Genomic DNA, 20,439 nt, shown 5'->3' on the forward strand with positions numbered 1-20,439 from the left:
CCTCTTCAAGACATTCAAGACAGTCATATTGCTGTCACCACCATCTTTGTTCTTACTATATTGTCCTTAAGGTGGTCGCAAAACAAGTGGCCATGCTGGAACTGACAGCCCAAAGATCTCCAGCAAGAAACCACTCTGAGATTAACCTCTCCAAGTACGTAGGAATGGTCAGTGACCATCAGCATTCAGGATGGAGGGTTAAGTTAGCCTGGACTTACCATACTCTCATACTAATTTCAGTCATACAGAGAGTCTGACACAGCTAAATTTAGAAAACGATAACTGGTGGGAGGGGCAAACTTTAATTCAAAGCTCAAAAACCCTAACTCTGATCCAGCCCAAAGACCCCCAAAAAAGTGAAAGTGAAAGCCCATTGGGAAACTCCAACTCCCATTGTCATTGTGACACAGCACTCCACAGCACACTAGTGAACACTGCACACTGCACACAACGAAATTGCATTTATGCCTCACCCGTGCAAGGGGGCAGCCCTCAGTGGCGCCCCATGGGGAGCAGTGCGGTGGGACGGTACCATGCTCAGGGTACCTCAGTCATGGAGGAGGATGGGGGAGAGCACTGGTTGATTACTCCCCCCACCAACCTGGCGGGTCGGGAGTCGAACCGGCAACCTCTGGGATGCAAGTCTGACGCCCTAACCGCTCACCCATGACTGCCCAAAACTCCATGAGTCCAGGAACATCACTGATTTGTCCAGAGGCATAAGCATACTGACAGTGGTAGCGATGGACGGAGGTCATTCCGCTTATTAAGTCCTTAAAGAGACCTAAAAATGGTCAAATTCACTTTGTGCACCTTTCCGACACTGGAAAAGAAATGTCATGATTCAAAACAAAAGTTAGATTGTGTTGAAAGTCTATCACCCACATCTCCATGTAAACTAAGATAGCATCCTTAATTATGTCCCCACTGTTCAACCCAAATATTCTATTGGATGATAATTGATGGTCCCTCCCCTCCCCCACCTGTGTGTGTCCTTATAGGAGGATCCTGCAGTCTGTCTGCTCCCACTGCACCTCTGCTCATCTCTCTGCTGGACAGCAAGAGCCGCTGCTTCACACACACACACACACACACACACACACACACACACACACACACACACACACTGCCAACATGCTGGGGACACTCTGCACTCTCCTCACTGCTCTGACATGTAAGACACCACTGCAGGCTTTGCTGTGTCTCTGCTCTATGGGAGAGTGGCCCTATGGCTGTTACATGTGTGCTCTTGTTCTTTTCAGGTGGCAGTGCTGTGACTGTAGTCACACAGACGCCTGCTGTTGTCACGGTGAGGAAAGGAGAGTCGGCCACTCTGCACTGCAATCTGGGGACTGTGACTAGCAGTGAAGCTTGGTGGTATAAACGGGTTCCAGGAGAGACTCCTCAGTACATGCTGAGGTTTTACCATGGTGACAGTTCTGTCTACTATGGCTCTGGTTTCTCATCTCCTAAATTTGATTGCAAGCATTCCTCTCGTAGTGATTACAGTCTGATCATTAATACTGTAGAGGTGGGAGACTCTGCTGTGTATTACTGTCAGACGTGGGATAGTACTGCTGAAGAGCACGTATCACAGTGATTCACACCATGACAAAAACCTCCTCACTGCTCACACTCACTTCTGCTTTCACCAGTGCCAACTGTAACCTTGCAGCTGAACATATGAATGCAAAATGAATCAGCAATAGATGTGCATAGTGGAATATTCCCATATTAATTAGACCCATGAGTGAAACCTTGTCTATGATTCATTCTGTGGGGAAACTCGCTATGGCTATGAGTCTGAAACACATCTGGGCATCAAACACAATTTGCACCATTGAAACAGTATATGCATAGTACTTCATTTACAGCACCCTTATACCTAGGGCTTTAGGGGTGCGTTGTAGAAAAAAATTGGCCCTAATGTTATAAATTATAATATTGTAGGGTCATCAAAGGGATGTTCCATTATGTTACATTGATGATCATCCCAACAGTCTACAATAATGAATCTAAGATGAGTGTTTCTCCTCAGACAATCATAAGACATTATTGGACGCGTGTTTTGAGTATTGTTTTGATCTGTATTTCTCTAAGATATGGATATGGATATGAATCCCAACCCTGGAGGCCCCGTGGTGGTTCTCCTCAGGAAGTGGAGAAAGTGGAGGAGAGGAAGTGGAGCCAGTGAAGTGGAGGTCTGAGGAGAAGTGGGTGTTTCAGTTGCACCTCTCAGTCCTGACACTGAGGAGGTTTTTGTACGGGGGGAGATAGGAGATGAATCACTGTGGTATTCGGACCAGGCACCAAGCTATTTGTCACTGGTGAGTACAGTCTTCATTGTGAATTCCTGTTTGTGGCAAGTTTTATGTTTGCTCAGCTTTGGAAAGTTGGGAAATTGTGTTTTCAATGTCCTAAATATGCTTTGAACTATATGTCAGTTAACAGAAAGATGTATATGAGTAGCTGTCATGCACCTTCAGTTTTGTGACAGTGTGTGTGTGAAGGAGATGCTCCTCTCTGTGTATTGCTCATTTTACAAATTTGGTTGAATTTTATGACAACTTTCTGGGCATCAGTGAGTTCATATGTAGCTGTTGTTTCTATTCATTTGATCTTCATACTGTTTTGAAAATGCTCACTTTCACAAAATCAGCATATTTATCTACAGTGACATTTTTGGATTCTATAATATCAGCCGTGCAATGCAGTGCTATCAAACTTTGTGGTCTTGTGACTTATACTGAGGTGTGTTTTTGTGTATGAAGCTGTATAATTCTATTAATGCCTTCATGAAACTATATAAATCCACGAGTCTTTGGTAATGACTTTGTTGAACAAAAGAGACCAAATTTTAATTGTGTTGACACGAGTGGATTATCAAATATGTGTACATCAACTGGACTGTGAATTGGATCATTTTAACCCATTACTACACTAATGGTCAAAAGATTATATGGACTTTGTGTTATTTCAACAGTAATGCTGTGTATCTGCATTATCATGAACAGCAGACCTACAGTAATGAATTGGGAACAGTTATTAAAATTGTTCGACTTCTTTTTTTGTGGTTTTGAAGGCACACTTTGTAATATTTCAAGTTGAGTAATCACCATATCAACAAACCATTCATTTAATGACGTATTACTACATTAATGCTAAGTTTCTTCCTTGTGAGAAATTTGCCAACTCACTTGTTGAGACTTTAAGTAGCCCAATTAGTTTTTCTCTAAAATACTAATGACAATGTGTACAAGAAAGTCTGGTTTGTCTCCTAATGTTCTGCACCAAGAGCTTTCCGTTGCCTGTAGTATGTGTGAGATGTAGGCTATACAAGAACCTGGTCCCCAACAGCTACTCAGTGTGTGTGTGTGTGTGTGTGTGTGTGTGTGTGTGTGTGTGTGTGTGTGTGTGTGTGTGTGTGTGTGTGTGTGTGTGTGTGTGTGTGTGTGTGTGTGTGTGTGTGTGTGTGTGTGTGTGTCTGTCTGTCTGTCTGTCTGTCTGTCTGTCTGTCTGTCTGTCTGTCTGTCTGTCTGTTTCAGACCCTACACCGCCAACTCCATCTCTGACTGTCTTCCCCCCGTCCCGTGAGGACCTGAGTGGGGACAGGGTGAGGGTGGTGTGTGTGGCTGAGGACGTGTCCTCTGGCCTGGCTCATGTCAGCTGGCTACTCGGTGGGAACCCTCTAAGCAGTGGCATCAGCACCAGCTCTACTCAGCAGCAGCCCAACGGCAGGTTCCGACTCAGCAGCATCCTGACCATCCAGACAGCTGTTTGGTCCAGTGGCAAAGACGTGACCTGTCAGGTGACCAGTTCTGGCCCCACAGCCTCCAAGACCATCAGCCAGTCAGACTGCTCTGACTGATGCAACAGGGACGCCTAACTCTGCATGTGCTGTCCCTATTAGCGAGCTTTTCTAGAGTGTGCCTCATAGTATGATTTTTGTTTTCACAGGATTGGTGTTAAATTCCTTAAAGTGATACTGTCCCATTTTTGGAAATAAGCTTATTTTACACCTCCCCTTGAGTTAAGTAATAGGGTTTTACCGTTCTCTTGTACTTTCAACCGTTCTCTGGGTATGGAAGGGCAAATTTTACCTCCAAGCTAGCAGTTAACATTGAGTCCTATGAGACCAGCTGGCGGCTAACTGATCTCATAGGACTCAATGTTAACTGCTAGCTTGGAGGTAAAATTTGCACTGCCATACCCAGAGAACGGTTGAAAGTATAGGACAACTGTAAAACCCTATTATTTAACTCAAGGGGAGGTGTAAAATAAGCTTATTTCTAAAAATGGTACAGTATCACTTTAAGACTTAAATAATTCCTTTAAAAATGTGTCTTTAACTCTCTAATTTTGTTCAAATAAAGAGCATTTTATTATACTTTTTTATTGTAGTGCGTTTTTTATCATGACCTGTTGTATTTAACTGTATTTGATTCATATCAAAATTTAATACATTCTTAAAATCTATTTCATGTAAATATCTTTAAGGGAGTGGATTTCCCAGAAATCACTAGCTAAGTACCTGATGTTTCTAAATGATATTCAAAGTTCCATGTAAATCTGGTGGTTTCTTTGCCACACATGGCTGCTCAAGTGGCAGAACAAGAACGGTTTCTAACCTGCAGGTGTGGATTTCAGATACGTTACTGTAAGTATTCTTACATGAACATATTCAGAATCCAAAATGCATCAAAATCATTTGCTACTACCTAAACAATTAATGCAGCAGTTTGAGTGCTGGTTTCACTTATCAGTGTACTGTAAGCATAACACAGCATAACAGGCCTTTCACAACCAGGCAAGCAAACTAGGCAAATAGGGGATACAGGTGGACCCATAATGCATCAGTTCATACCACATGCAATTTATAGAATAGCCTCAGGCAAAGGTAACACACACACACACACACACACACACACACACACACACACACACACACACACACACACACACACACACACACACACACACACACACACACACACACACACACACACACACACACAATGCTGTTTCAAGAATAAGAGGTAGGACCTAAGAAGTTTCGGCAAGATTTAGAGAATAGCCTCAGGCAAAGGTAACACACACACACACACACACACAATGCAGTTTCAAGAATAAGAACCAGTTTTGGCAAAATTTTGCTGCTCTTTAAAACACATCATTCTAACGTGAGATTGCACACTACACTGGCCTCGTTGCGGCCAAAAACAAACAAATAAAGAATTAAGAAATATCAGACAGAAAGAGTTTTCTTTTGATATGGACAGCAACCAAATACAATATAGCCAGCTCATGGGCAGGAGGTTCACATTGTAATAGTAAGTAATGTTTGTATTAGGCCTACTTTATTTTATATACAGTATTTTATTTAATACAGTATATATTCATGTGATGCCAAATGAACAATACATTTATGAGTATGACCACGTGGTGTCAGTGTTGAGCCAAGAGCCATCACATGTCATGTCTGATGAGATGTTACGTAATGATAGCTAGGAGGCTTAGAGCCTTTTTAAGACCCGATACTTCAGTTTGTGATACAAGCGCCAAAATCGGTACAGGTACTCCTTAGACATTACTATTTTCAAAAAGTACGCGGGCCACTTCAAATTCAAGATGGCTGCCCATTTTCCAAGATGGCCGCCATACACATATGAATTAGCAACTGAAACAACTGTTCAAATGGTCATACAAGCACCTAAATCATCATAGATACTCCTTAGACACACACCTGTTGAAAAGGCATGCAGGCCACTTGAAATCCAAGATGGCTGTCCATTTTCCTAGGTGGCCACCATACATATGTGTAAGGTGACTGAAACATTTGATAAAATAGTGATACAAGCATCAAACTTGGTACAAATACTCCATGACATGACAACAAGATGTCGGTCAATTGAAATACAAGATGGCTGCTCATTTTCCAACATGGCCGCCACAATTTTCTGGACAGCCCTTCCACCCATTGCACATTTCCCAACAGCTAACAAATGGCAGATGGCTATAGCTGCCAGTGTGAGTATTGGGACATTTTAAAATTCCTATACTTTAAGACAACAAGATAATCTAAATTCATCAAGGGATTATGGTAATCTCTCAAATGTCCTCAAATCAGAGATTATGAAAATGTCTCCATTAATAAGAAGCAATGGTAGCCATCTTGGATTATACATAGCCTTCATGTTTAAAGTGGGCTATTTTTTTCAAAAAGGATAATGTCTAAGGAGTTTGGTGCTTCTATCACAATTTAAACGTTTTTCAGTTATGGAACTTATGCAGTAGGTGAATGGGTGGCCAACTTGGATTTCAAATGTCCCATACACCTTAACAACAGAGTTGTGTCTGAAGAGTATTTGTAAAAAGTTTGGTGCTCATATCATTATTTGAACAATTGCTCTAGTATCTCCTGCAGTGTTCCCACAGGACTTTCTGGCAGCCATCTTGGAAAATGGGCGGCCATCTTGAATTTCAAGTGACAGGCATGCTCTTTCAAATTAGTTAAGTCTAAGGAGTATTTGTACCAATTTTGGTGCTTGTATCATTATTTGAACAATTGTTTTATTTTCCTATGACACATCTGAATGGTGGCCATCTTGGAAAATGAATCATCTTGGAAAAGTCACCTGCATGCTTTATCAAAAGAGGTACATCTAAGGAGTATCCGTGCCAAGTTTGGTGTTTGTATCACAAATTGTTTTCGTTGCCAATTTATATCTGTATGGCGGCCATATTGGAAAATGGGCAACCATCTTGAATTTGAAGTGGCCCGCGTACTTTTTGAAAATAGTAATGTCTAAGGAGTATCTGTACCGATTCTGGCGCTTGTATCACAAACTGAAGTATCGTGTCACCTATCTCCCTAGCTATGATGATCACCATCAGCCAAAGCCTCAGGACCTTGAACATCAGCTGAAGTTCCCCAGCTACATTGCTGTCACCACCATCTTTGTCCTTATTATATTGTCCTTAAGGAGGTCGCCAAACAAGTGGTCATGCTGGAACTGACAGCCCCATGGAAAGATCGCCAGCAAGACACCTCTCTGAGAGGAACCTCTCCAAGTACACAGGAATGGTTAGTGACCATCAGCATTGAAGATGGATGGTTAAGTTAGCCTGGACCTACCATACCCTCATACTAATGTCATTCATACAGAGAGTTTGACACAGCTACATTTAGAAACGATAACTGGAGGGAGGGGAAAACTATATATGACTCAAAGCTCAAAGACCCAACTCTGACCCAGCAAAAAGACCCAAAACACTCCATGATTCCAGTAACATCACTGATGATGCGTCCAGAAGCATAAAAAACAGTGACAGTGAAGGGCGGAGGTCATTCCGCTTATTAAGTCCTTAAAGAGACCTAAAAATGGTCAAATTCACTTTGTGCACCTTTCCGACACTGGAAAAGAAATGTCATGATTCAAAACAAAAGTTAGATTGTGTTGAAAGTCTATCACCCACATCTCCATGTAAACTAAGATAGCATCCTTAATTATGTCCCCACTGTTCAACCCAAATATTCTATTGGATGATAATTGATGGTCCCTCCCACTGACTTATTGTCAGTGATCCCTCCCCTCCCCCACCTGTGTGTGTCCTTATAGGAGGATCCTGCAGTCTGTCTGCTCCCACTGCACCTCTGCTCATCTCTCTGCTGGACAGCAAGAGCTGCTGCTTCACACACACACACACACACACACACTGCCAACATGCTGGGGACACTCTGCACTCTCCTCACTGCTCTGACATGTAAGACACCACTGCAGGCTTTGCTGTGTCTCTGCTCTATGGGAGAGTGGCCCTATGGCTGTTACATGTGTGCTCTTGTTCTTTTCAGGTGGCAGTGCTGTGACTGTAGTCACACAGACGCCTGCTGTTGTCACGGTGAGGAAAGGAGAGTCGGCCACTCTGCACTGCAATCTGGGGACTGTGACTGGCAGCTCTGCTCGGTGGTATAAACAGGTTCCAGGAGAGACTCCTCAGTACATGCTGAGGTTTCGTCAGTCTTGGAGCTCTGTTGAATATGGCTCTGGTTTCTCATCTCCTAAATTTGATTCCAAATGTGCCTCTCAGACTGATTGTAGTTTGATCATTAATACTGTAGAGGTGGGAGACTCTGCTGTGTATTACTGTAAGACATATGATAGCGGACCTGTTGCTGTATCACAGTGATTCACACCATGACAAAAACCTCCACACTGCTCACACTCACTTCTGCTTTTTGTCCACAAGTGACAACTTTGCAGCTGAACACGCAAATAAACTTGTGGGAAATCATCTCTTTGAATGTAAAGAGAAATGGCTGAATTATATTTCCTTTCACATCATCAACATCATTTCTTATTATCAGTGTGGGCAGGTGTAATGGTTTGCTGTAGGGGTTTGACTCGCCAGGCTAGCAAGAACCCACATTGCTCTAGGAACTGTAATCATTTATCTCTGGCTGTGTGCCACTGTGCATCTGTGTCCTTGTGTAGTCTATCTTTGTATGTGTGTGCAACCCTGTGGTTCAATGAATAAGCTGATTACGATCCAGAGGGATTTACGATGAAGACCTCGGGAAAAGATGGATATCCATGCTCAGACAATTACTTTTGATTTGATATGAGAAGTTGGGTGGTACTGTATAAAAACATGTTGTATGGAGAGGTAGTTCAGTTCTGGTTCGTCCAAATCGACAGCCTGTTGGTCGAGGCCAGATGATCGAACTCTGGAGCTCTGTAATATGCTTTATCTACTCAATGGCACTGATTGTATTTGGTAAATAAATGCAGTGTATATTGAAAATGGACCCCAGGCTCCGACTCTTCCTCAAAAGGAACATGCCGGATTTTCAGCCAACACATAGACAGCTTTAAGATAAAGGTAGAATGGCAAAAATCCAACACTCAGTATATTAACATGTGAGATGTCTTTGAACGCAATGATGAATTGTAATATTTCATTTGTTTTCTCATCATCAATTTTTTGATTGACGGTGGTTACTTATTATTACACCTCAAGTCCTTAGACTCCAAAACCCAGACTAACATACTGTAATTTTAATAAGAAGGTATGAATTACTGCCATTTTCTTAAACCAACAATAATGTTCCTGAATTAATACACCGACCACTATTCTACCATTAAAAGTGCCTATATGTGATTGGTTAGTCACTGCTGATCCCTCCCCTCCCCCACCTGCGTGTGTCCTTATAGGAGGATCCTGCAGTCTGTCTGCTCCCACTGCACCTCTGCTCATCTCTCTGCTGGACAGCAAGAGACGCTGCTTCACACACACACACACACACACACACACACACACACACACACACACACACACACACACACACACACACACACACACACACACACACACACACACACACACACACACACACACACACACACACACACACACACACACACACACACACACACACTGCCAACATGCTGGGGACACTCTGCACTCTCCTCACTGCTCTGACATGTAAGACACCACTGCAGGCTTTGCTGTGTCTCTGCTCTATGGGAGAGTGGCCCTATGGCTGTTACATGTGTGCTCTTGTTCTTTTCAGGTGGCAGTGCTGTGACTGTAGTCACACAGACGCCTGCTGTTGTCACGGTGAGGAAAGGAGAGTCGGCCACTCTGCACTGCAATCTGGGGACTGTGACTAACTGGATGGCTCGGTGGTATAAACAGGTTCCAGGACAGACGTGCTGCAGTTTCGTCATGATTTCCTCTTTGTCTACTATGGCTCTGGATTCTCATCTCCTAAATTTGACTCCAAGCATTCCTCTCAGACTGATTACAGTCTGATCATTAATACTGTAGAGGTGGGAGACTCTGCTGTGTATTACTGTCAGACATATGATACCACTGCTAATGAGTTAGTATCACAGTGATTCACACCATGACAAAAACCTCCTCACTGCTCACACTCACTTCTGCTTTCACCAGTGCCAACTGTAACCTTGCAGCTGAACATATGAATGCAAAATTGGCTAAAATCAGCAATAGATGTGCATAGTAGAATATTCACATATTAATTAGGCCTATGCGTGAAATACTGCCTATGAATAATTCTGTGGGGAAACTTGCTATGGCTAAATATCAGGACTGAAACACATCTAGGCATCAAATAGGACTAATGTGCAAAATACAGTATAAGCTCCATTTACAGCATAGTTATATATAACCTACCCAGGGCTTTAGGGGTGCGTTTTAAGAAAATAATGGGCCCTAATATTATAAATTATAATATTTTTGGGTCATCAACAGGATGTTACATTTATTATCATCCCAACAGCCTACCATAACGAATCTGTAAAAGATGAGTGTCTCTCCCTAGACAACCATAAGACATTATTGGACGCAGGTTTTGAGCATTGTTTTGATCTGTATTTCTCTAAGACATGGATATGGATATGAATCCCAACCCTGGAGGCCCCGTGGTGGTTCTCCTCAGGAAGTGGAGAAAGTGGAGGAGAGGAAGTGGAGCCAGTGAAGTGGAGGTCTGAGGAGAAGTGGGTGTTTCAGTTGCACCTCTCAGTCCTGACACTGAGGAGGTTTTTGTACGGGGGGAGATAGGAGATGAACCACTGTGGTATTCGGACCAGGCACCAAGCTATTTGTCACTGGTGAGTACAGTCTTCATTATGAATTTCTGTTCGTGGCAAGTTTCATGTTAACTCAGCTTTGGAAAGTTGGGAAATTGTGTTTTTATTGTAGATGATGACGCAATGTCCTAAATATGCTTTGAACTATATGTCAGTTTTAACAGAAAGATTGATATGAGTAGCTGTCATGCACCTTCAGTTTTGTGACAGTGTGTGAAGGAGGGTGAGTCGTGCTCCGTCATTCCTCTCTCTGTATTGAAGAGGAAAAAGATGATATTGTTCATTTTCAAATGAATGCAACATTACTCATTTGTCAACTTTCTGGACATCAATGAGTCATCATGCAGCTGTTGTCTCAATTGATATGATGTTCATACTTGCTTTTGAAAATGCTCTTTTTGACAAAATCACCATATTTATCTACAGTGAAATTCTTGGATTCTATAATATCAGTAATAGCAATGCAATGCAATGCTGTCAAACATTGTGGTCTTGTGACTTATACTGAGTTGTGTTTTTGTACATGGAGCTGCATAATCCCATTAATGCCTTCATGGAACAATACAAATGCATGAATCTTTGGTAATTACTTTCTTGAACAAAAGAGACCAAATTTTACTTGTGTCGACACTGAATTAGAAAATATTTTTACATCAACTGGACTGTGAATTGGACTGTGGTATTTTTTAATGTGGATTATGAAATTGATCTTGATTTGTTTTGCTTGTTCATAAATAACATCACCTAACTGTCAAGGAGGTGTTACAGTTACATAGGTTTTTACATTTAGTTTTTGTTGAGTTATTAACGGCTTATCACAAGGTGGTCAAAAAAGTATACAGACTTCATATCATTTCAACATTAACACTCGCTGTGTATTTACAATATCATGAACGGTCGACTTACAGTGATGAATTGGGAACAGCCATTAAAATTGTTCAGCTCTTTTTTTGTGGTTTTGAAGGCACACGTTGTAACTTTTTCAAGTTAATTAGTCTCCATAGCAACCAAACCATTGATTAAATGAGTTATTACTACATGAATGGAGACTCCTGGCAGCTGTTGTCTCTGACCTGAACATTGTAATTACATCACACACAGTTTCTTCTTTGTGAGAAATGCTTGACAAGTTTGCCAACTCACTTGTTGGTTCTTTAAGTAGTGCCTACATAGTCATTTGTTCTTTTCTAAAGTGCTGACTATGTGTGCAAGACAGTCTTATTTGTCTCCTCTTAATGCTCTGTACCAAGAGTATTCCGCTGCCTGTAGTATGTGTGAGATGTAGGCTATACAAGAACCTGGTCCCCAACAGCTACTCAGTTGTGTGTGTGTGTGTGTGTGTGTGTGTGTGTGTGTGTGTGTGTGTGTGTGTGTGTGTGTGTGTGTGTGTGTGTGTGTGTGTGTGTGTGTGTGTGTGTGTGCCTGCCAGATCCTACACTGCCACTGCCTGTTCCATCTCTGACTGTCTTCCCCCCGTCCCGTGATGAGCTGCAGGGGGACAGTGTGAGGGTGGTGTGTGTGGCTGAGGACGTGTCCTCTGGCCTGGCTGATGTCAGCTGGCTATTTAGATTCAGCCCACTAAGAAGCGAGATCAGCACCAGCTCTCCTGAGAAGCAGCCCAACGGCAGGTTCCGTCTCAGCAGCATCCTGACCATCCAGACAGCTGATTGGACCAGTGGCAAAAGTGTGACCTGTCAGGTGACCAGTTCTGGCCCCACAGCCTCCAAGACCATCAGCCAGTCAGACTGCTCTGACTGATGCAACAGGGACACTCTAAATGTGCTACGCCTGGCAGTGACATTTGATAGCATGTGTCAGATAAAACAGTTACTCCACTAGCTGTAAAATGTGTTAGCTGCCAGGGTGGTTTCCCAGAGCATGACTCATTGCTTGAGTTTTGTTTTCAAAGTAGTAATTCTAAGTCCTTTATTCGTTAGATATGTTTGTTTAGATTATTCCTTTGATTCTTCCTTTTTGTTTCGATAAAAAGGATATTATAAATAACCCTGTTGAGTTTTGTGGGATTCTTTTAATATCTTTCTTTTATATGTTAGATTATTTAGATATGATATATATCCCTTTACATTTTGTTTAAATAAAGAGCATACAAATATAAGTGAGCCTGTTCTTGTAGTGTGGTTATTTGCCATGTCTTATTTTTTCGGGGTAGGCCTATTTAACCGTCTTTCTGCCTTGCATGAAAATTTGATCCATTGTTGAAAGCAATCGTATAAACTAAGAAAAAATAAGAAATACGTCCATAAAAATATGTTTTCTCATCATGAATGAGGTGTATTCTCAATCCTACCATGGGAAAGTACCAACAGTTCCAAAATTATATTCAAAGTGGTTTCTTTGTAACACATGGCTGCTCAAGTGGCAGACCAAGACAGTTTCTAAACTGCAGGTGTGGATTTCAGATACGATATCTGCAATACATCAACAATATCATGACCAAACATAGCTTATCATATGTAAGCATAGCATGCACGCACACACAGACACACACACAGACACAGAGAGAGAGAGATGCAAATTTTGAGCAATGGCATAATATGCACACACTGCTACTGCAAACATAAAACGCCAGTGCAGAGACCGTGCAATAAACAGTGTAGTGTTATTTATCATTATATATTTTATATATTATTTATATTTATCTTATTTATTTTTATTTATTTATTTATTATTATTTTTTAGAGACTTTGTTGCTGCCATATGTGATGAATGGCGTCATGGGGTTAATTGTAAGTAATAAGTAATGTTTATCCTGAATTGTGTTCATCTGCTGCCACCCACAGGGGGGATTAAGTAGCACAAAGATAAAGTAGGCTATTTACAGCTACATTTTCCCCTGGCAAAGGGGTCAGCTGTCCCAGGCCCAGTGAGTGGGGGAGCCTCATTGGGTGTTGGGCTCTTATGAGGTCTGTTTCTCAACATTTCAGCAGAGATATGCACATCAGTGGGTTGCAAAGCTCATTTTGCAGGCAGCGCTCTGGCAGTGTTCTGGCACAAGGAAGGAGATGGCGGGCCAGCTGCCTCCTCCATGCTCCCTGTACTGTACTGTCATGTCTCCTGGTAGCCTCTCTCTTCCGGACAATTTGCTTGAGGACACAGCAAACCTTCTTGCCGCACCACCTGCAAAATAACTAATTTTTGGGTGTGCTTTGGTTACACCTCTAATTTCGAACCATGGCTTATTGAATTTGTATAACAGTAAGCAAAATGGATTCACAATGATAGTCATTTCCTAACTGGACAGGCTAATGTTACAGAAGTATGATTAACTTGCATTGCATTGTTCTGGTGTTCCCTTTATGTTTTGGAGTCTCTGAACTTTGCAGGCATCGTCACATCTTCACAAATCTCCCACTTCTGGAGCTGTAGTTGGGAGCAGCTTAAATGGGACTGTTTGGTTCACAGGCCGATGTGCTGCAGTCTTCCCTTACCAAAAGGAGTGTACCTCAAGTTCATTATTTTCAGTATACTTGTATACAGTATACTTGTTTACCAAGTATACTGTATGAGCCTTTAAATAAATTATATGCTGGTGTTCAGAACTCAATATGGACATACAGCAAAGTAAAATGATACCATGCAGCCTTTGAGAGGGGGTTAGAGGATTTAGTGGCATGTGGCATGCGGAAGTAGCATGGCAAAAGAAGGCTCTATTGACCAAGTGCGGTCACCTGGCGCTAGTCTTGGTCATGGAGGATACTACGGCTATTATAACCATGCTTGTAATGTCGAAATGTGTCTATACCAAAACTCATTCCTAACCTTAACCTGTCAATGAACAATACATGTCCACCAACCTATAAACATGCTGAACTGTGCCCATACCAAAATTCGTTCTTAACCTGTCAGTGAATAATGTGTTTTCAACCAACCTAAATCATAGCCTTCCTTTGGCATGCCACCTCTGCATACCACATACCTCTAAATCAGGGGTGTCAAACATACGGCACGCGGGCCACATCCGGCCCGCCAGAGAGTTCAGTCCAGCCCAGTTGTGAAAAAAATAAAAAAAGTAATTAACATATATATACGTATATATTGTTTCATTAAAATGTGGCGTTATATAGTAACAATGACCAATTAGGTTTTATTTCTGCAATAAATAATTTATTGAAAAATGTACTATGCTATATGAAAAGATGTCTGCTTAGCCCCAAAGAGCTGGTTACCTACACGTGAGAACCATAGTGAACACATTTAAAATGGAGATGTTTACTTCAGACTAATCACTGTGGGATCTGACATCTGCGTAACCAGTTGTTGGAGACATTGAAACCATTTTTGTAGACGGAGTTGCCAAAACCAAACATGCATGCTCCCCCTCGTAGCCTAGGCTTTATAGTGCTGGGTAAAAACATCAACCGTGACCCTTACATGAAAGCGGAAAAAAGTAAAACTGAGCCCTTGTAGGCCCAGAATTAACCTCAGCAGTCATTGAACAACAAATTAACTGCAGGTCTGAGCAATATTTATTTGCCCCACACTTGATTTCCCTCATACAGATACTTTGCTTGAAGCATACAAATTAGTATGTTTCACAAGTGTGTCATGAGTTCTTGAAAGACAAAACTTTATCATAAGATATTGTGTAATTCCATCAATTCATGATACAGGCAAAGTAGGTCTAGATTCAAATGAATCAGTAACAGCAATATTTTTTTATACTTTAAAATATACCAAGTTTGTAAAGTGCGCAAACTGAATGGTAGGCCTATATGTCAGTAACAAACAACGTTGTCTTTCACCTTTTCTTCTTTAAATATATATTAAATATATGTATATATAAATATAACATTCATACACTACAGTGGATAACCTTGCTTTGCTTCTTTAAAAACCGTTAAGATCATGAAATGCATATTCAGCACCAGTCCATATGTGCACGACCAAACATTGGTCTATCCACGCGCCATTATTTTAGAGATAAGGAGTTGACTCCTCTTGCTGCTGTGGCGGCTGCTTCTTTTGCTGCAGAGAAGAAGGAGAAAGGAGATTTTAGACCCACATTTGTCATCAGGGGCCTATACTACAAAACTGGTTCAGGACAAGTTAAGGTTAAGTTAAGAGGTAAATCATCTAATAGAAGAGCCTGAAGCCTGGATTTTCTTAAGAAAAGCTCTTGTACTAGATGATTTACCTCATAACTTAACCTTAACTTATCCTGAACCAGCTTTGTAGTATAGCCCCCTGGTTGGGAAATGAGCAGAAGAAACAGAAAAACAAAAAGAGAGAGAAAAAAAAGAAAAAATAACAATTCCCAAAATGATAACCCATCCATACAACTTGCTTCTGTTACTGGTTTATTATTTATTAATACTTCAACATATTATCTTTTTTTTGCATGCATCATCTTAAAATATAGTGTACTACTGCATGTTGGTGCCAGAGGATAAACAATTTACAATTTACAATTAACAATATAATTTACAATAATTTCCAAATCCAAGAATTTTTTTTACATCAAAGTCAAAAGTTTCAGGTATCATTCTACAAGCTGACGTTAATATTTAGTAGGCATTCCATTCCTGTAGAAATGGGGTGTCCTAGCGTTAGTTCTGGCCAGGCCATGGTAGTCAAGAGCTGCTGCTTATTATCTGTCTCAGGTGTTCTAGATCAGCTAATCAACTCAGGCAAGCTAATCAGGCAAGAACAGCGTTCCTCATCGAGCTAACAGTGCCTATGGAGGAGGGAATTGAGGCTGCCTTTGAACGTAAGAGGGCCAAGTACTCAGAGCTGGCTGCTGAGTGCCGGGAGGCTGGCTGGATGACCACCATCTATCCAGTAGAGGTCGGCTGTCGAGGCTTCATAGGTTTGTTAACCACACGCCTCCTGAGGGACGTGAGACTCACCGGAGGAAGGCTCAGGAAAGGCCCTGACAGAGGAGGCTGAAAAGGCGAGCTTTTGGCTCTGGCTCAGGAGGAAGGACAAAACGTGGAGGAAGAACACCTAACCCCAGACAACAGCCGCAGGGGAAAACACCCATCAGCTGCAGGGGGTGACAGGGAGACGTCCCTGTCACTGCCCCGCCACCACAAACCGTTTCGGGATTAAAGGGGCGAAACGTTAGTGAAAGGTGGTTCCCGACTGATGACCCTCCAGCTGACCCATGGGCACCGGAGGAGGTGCAACAGGCAGCAATGCCCAGCAGGACATAACATCTTCCTGTACAAATCCTCCTCCCTACTCCTTGTCATGTTGCCTGCTCTGTTCATGGGGGAATTGTTTGATCTCCTAATCGTAATTTGGGAGAGCATTCCCTACGCTGCTGCTATGCCCTGACTCTCTCCTTTCCATGGTGCTCATGGAAATGAGGGGACTCCTCTGAACAGAGCCATACCGCCAAATCTATTTCATAACTCTTCAGTAAAGAAATTACATATTTGAATTTCTTGTCTTGTGTTTCTTGACTGTAATGGTCCTGAAAGAACTGGCATTACTGGGCCATGTGTGTGGGCCACCTTTACCGTACACACACATGCCATTTCAGCTCTGCCCGTGAAAGCTGAATAGCATTTAGATTAGGGACTTGAGATGGCATCTACAAACTTTTATGTTATTGCCATTTTTAACAAGTTTGGCAATATGCATTAGGCCACTGTCAATTTTGTTGCTAAGCAATAACCTATTGGCAGATGTTTTGAGACGTTGCTTCTATATTTTTCAACATACTGTTCTTTTTTCACTATGCCATCTATTTTGTGAAGTGTGCCAGTTGTTCCCCGCAGCAACCCAGTCCATCTTCACGCAAGTCAACAAGACTTGATCACAGACCTCCTGAGGAATATTTTTGTGCAAGGAATCACTCATATCAGCCAGAGCTTCTTGAGAACAGCCAACTCAAAACTAGTGTGTTTTTGTAGGGCAGGACAACTGTCCCAATGTTGGCTGTTTACTGGTTCCAGAATAAGCTCTTTGGAGAAGTCATTAGTGAAAGGGTTGACATACTTTTGCCACCCTGCACTGTGAATTATTTAGAAAGCCGAAAGCCCATTGGGAAACTCCAACTCCCATTGTCATTGTGACACAGCACTCCACAGCACACAAGTGAACACTGCACACAACGAAATAGCATTTATGCCTCACTCGTGCAAGGGGGCAGCCCTCAGTGGCGCCCCATGGGGAGCAGTGCGGTGGGACGGTACCATGCTCAGGGTACCTTAGTCATGGAGGAGGATGGGGGAGAGCACTGGTTGATTACTCCCCCCACCAACCTGGCGGGTCGGGAGTCGAACCGGCAACCTCTGGGATGCAAGTCTGACGCCCTAACCGCTCACCCATGACTGCCCTATTTACATGTTGGTTCAATAAACAAATTAAATCATAGTGCCACTGTGGATATACAGTGCATCATCAGTAAGTCACACAGCTTCATTTATATACTTTATCCAATTTATACGGAGAGAGAGAGAGAGATAGAGAGAGAGAGAGAGAGAGAGAGAGAGAGAGAGAGAGAGAGAGAGAGAGAGAGAGGGGCTACTTATCACCTTTCTTCTCTTGTTCTTTTTTCCTTGCAGCTTCTTCCCTCTGTTTCCGGATGATTGCAAGTCGAGCCAGGTCTGCTTTGGCCTGATCCGTCTTTCCCGCTAAATGCATTTTCATATATCTTTCTTTTGCTTGCTGTCGCTCTATTTCCTCCCTGAGTAACAATAAAAAGTTATGAGCTTTCAATATCTTGACTCTTCTAATTCCACTTAGTCCATGACATGCACAAATAGGTAAACAAAAATGTGTGCATCACAGCTTCTGGATTTCTCAAACATGTAAAATTCATCACTTCAGTTTTTACCTTTCTCTTCTTGAAAGTTGTCTTGGCCCTTCCAGCTCGATGTCAGTCACTTTCTTTGACTTTTGTGCCACGCGATTAGGGTTCTCAATTTCAATTAATCCCTCCAACCCCCTTTTCTTCTACGAGAAATGAGGCATACAAGTAGCAATCGATAACATAATTCATCATCAACATCTTGGCACAAGCAATACAGCCCTACAAAGGCAACGTGCAGTAACTATGCCACCATTGAAACTCAGAAAAATGCCTTCAAAGACTTGGTATTATGTTGGATATTGTAATTACTGCCAGTTTGACAGAGCAATATATCCAAAAAGGGACACGTTTGGACCATAACACTTTGTCACAAGATAAAGAAGGTATAATGATTGAAGACCATTTTCAGTCTAGACTCAATTTTGACAAAATTACTGCACTTTGCCTTTGTAGAGCAGAATAGTTTTGTGTGGAAAAACCAACATAACTAACCGAACTTCCTTCATCATCACTATCTTCCGACCCAGATCCCTGGAGTTTCTCTTCCACCAAGTTATCATTTGATGCCTCTTCTTCCTCTTCCCTCTGTAGAGACAAAACCAAGAAGTTACAGATTGGTGCTTCAAAACTTAGAAATTCGGTGAAAACTTGCAAATTGCTGGGTAACACTTTATAATAATGTTCCTTAGTAAAGACTCAGTAAATAATTAACTAATGATGAATAAAACATTAACAAATGTTTTTATTATTAACTAAGCTTTATTAATGCTTTATAAAATATCTACAAATGATATATTCAAGATTTTACACACCTTATAACAGACTATTTTATTCATTTACAAGCAACTTGTAAATGTTTGATAAATATGAAATATTAACATAACATTTCCTAGTCATTTACAAGCATTTGTTTACATTTCCTAATCATTCACAAACGTTTGTTAATGTTTTGTTCATCAATAGTTAATTATTTATTAAGTCTTTATAATGCTTTTTTGCATCCATTATTCTAAAGTGTTACCAATTGCTGTAAAAGGGATGGATGGTGCACCTTCTTTCGCTCTTTTTCAGCTTTCATCTGAGCATCAATCTCTTCGGGACTTGTGTATGTCCTCATTCGACCTTTGTGGCCACCTTTCTTTCCTAAAAAAATATATTTCAAAAATTACTTTTAAAACCACAAACACACACACAAACAAAGAAACAAACAAGCAAACCATTACACAGATACACAGTATTTAAATAGGCATCTTGTGTGGGGAAAATATGACAGCATCTTGGACTGTATAATAATATAAAGATAATGGCAGGCTCACATTTGACAGTGTGATCTATGTTAACACAATATAATGTAGGCTACTAGGGTTAAGAATAACAGCCTAATTACTCTTTTCTTTGGTAAAGAAGTAAGTGCTGATCACATTATCATACAGCTGGGAGTTAGGAGGGATTGCGTAGTATCATTATAACATTTAATCAAATATAACATTTACCCACCTACCTCCTTTAGGCATTTTGATCCAATGTGCTTCTGTGGCCGCTGTCACAAACCAGGTCAGGGAAAACACCTTCCAAAACGCTCAAAATAGTACGCTGCAAGCTGAACGCAACCTGCTCACAACAACTCTCAGTTGAACATAATTTCGGGATGCAACCATTTTTTCTCCTTGTGAAAAGCATGACATAAGACAACTCTGTGCGTACGATTCAGGATCCATTATTGAAATATTTTTCATTTTAGACAAAATATGACCCTATGTGAGGACAATATATTTTTCAAAGCCAGATAAAATTATTCAAACATTTCAATTTCCTTGTTTTACTCAGGCATTAATAAAGACTTCTAACCTGATGCAATACGGCACTGCTTGGAGAAAGAGTGCTTGTTACAAATCACTAGGGGAGGGAGCGAGTAAACTATTTGAAATAAATGTTGTTGCGAAATATTTTGTCGACATGTGTTTTATCTCCTATAGCAATTTTGAGTTTTCCCACTTTTACAAACTTACGTCATTCATAAGCGCCACGGAGAAAAAGGGCCCCAGT

The 20,439-nt window shown here is 41.4% G+C and overlaps 2 protein-coding genes and 1 pseudogene across 5 annotated transcripts; 2 read left to right on the top strand and 1 right to left on the bottom strand.

The window, feature by feature from the left end:
• Positions 1-1,069: 1,069 nt before the first annotated feature.
• Positions 1,070-3,972, top strand: LOC134464198 (immunoglobulin lambda-1 light chain-like). Its single transcript, XM_063217667.1, has 4 exons — positions 1,070-1,174; positions 1,263-1,588; positions 2,294-2,327; positions 3,546-3,972. The coding sequence occupies exons 1-4, from the start codon at positions 1,135-1,137 to the stop codon at positions 3,866-3,868; spliced, it is 723 nt and encodes a 240-aa protein (XP_063073737.1). The 5' UTR covers positions 1,070-1,134; the 3' UTR covers positions 3,869-3,972.
• Positions 3,973-9,411: 5,439 nt separating this feature from the next.
• Positions 9,412-12,712, top strand: LOC134464203 (immunoglobulin lambda-1 light chain-like; annotated as a pseudogene).
• Positions 12,713-15,082: 2,370 nt separating this feature from the next.
• pdap1b (pdgfa associated protein 1b) lies at positions 15,083-20,417 on the bottom strand. Of its 4 annotated transcripts, XM_063186461.1 has the most exons (7): positions 20,403-20,417; positions 19,895-20,004; positions 19,445-19,536; positions 18,886-18,978; positions 18,418-18,536; positions 18,116-18,267; positions 15,083-15,599 (listed from the first exon to the last, which is right to left on the bottom strand). In XM_063186461.1, exons 2-7 carry the CDS (start codon positions 19,905-19,907, stop codon positions 15,544-15,546), a joined length of 525 nt encoding a protein of 174 aa, XP_063042531.1. In that variant the 5' UTR covers positions 19,908-20,004; positions 20,403-20,417; the 3' UTR covers positions 15,083-15,543. The 4 variants fall into 4 exon arrangements, with proteins under 4 accessions (XP_063042531.1, XP_063042533.1, XP_063042522.1 ...); XM_063186463.1 differs by lacking the exon at positions 20,403-20,417 and having other exon boundaries at positions 18,418-18,533; positions 19,895-20,067; XM_063186452.1 differs by lacking the exon at positions 20,403-20,417 and having other exon boundaries at positions 19,895-20,043.
• Between the last annotated feature and the right edge of the window lie 22 nt (positions 20,418-20,439).

Source organism: Engraulis encrasicolus, chromosome 2, assembly GCF_034702125.1.
Source record: "Engraulis encrasicolus isolate BLACKSEA-1 chromosome 2, IST_EnEncr_1.0, whole genome shotgun sequence".
In the NCBI taxonomy this organism is placed as follows: domain Eukaryota; kingdom Metazoa; phylum Chordata; class Actinopteri; order Clupeiformes; family Engraulidae; genus Engraulis; species Engraulis encrasicolus.

Coding starts and splice junctions, on each gene's coding strand:
- LOC134464198 (XM_063217667.1), top strand. CDS start 1,135: ATGCTGGGGACACTCTGCACTCTCCTCACTGCTCTGACAT. Junction 1,175..1,262: donor TCTCCTCACTGCTCTGACAT/GTAAGACACCAC, acceptor TGTTCTTTTCAG/GTGGCAGTGCTGTGACTGTA. Junction 2,328..3,545: donor CACCAAGCTATTTGTCACTG/GTGAGTACAGTC, acceptor TGTCTGTTTCAG/ACCCTACACCGCCAACTCCA.
- pdap1b (XM_063186461.1), bottom strand. Junction 18,537..18,885: donor GTGATGATGAAGGAAGTTCG/GTTAGTTATGTT, acceptor CATTTCTCGTAG/AAGAAAAGGGGGTTGGAGGG. Junction 18,268..18,417: donor CAACTTTCAAGAAGAGAAAG/GTAAAAACTGAA, acceptor ATTGTTACTCAG/GGAGGAAATAGAGCGACAGC.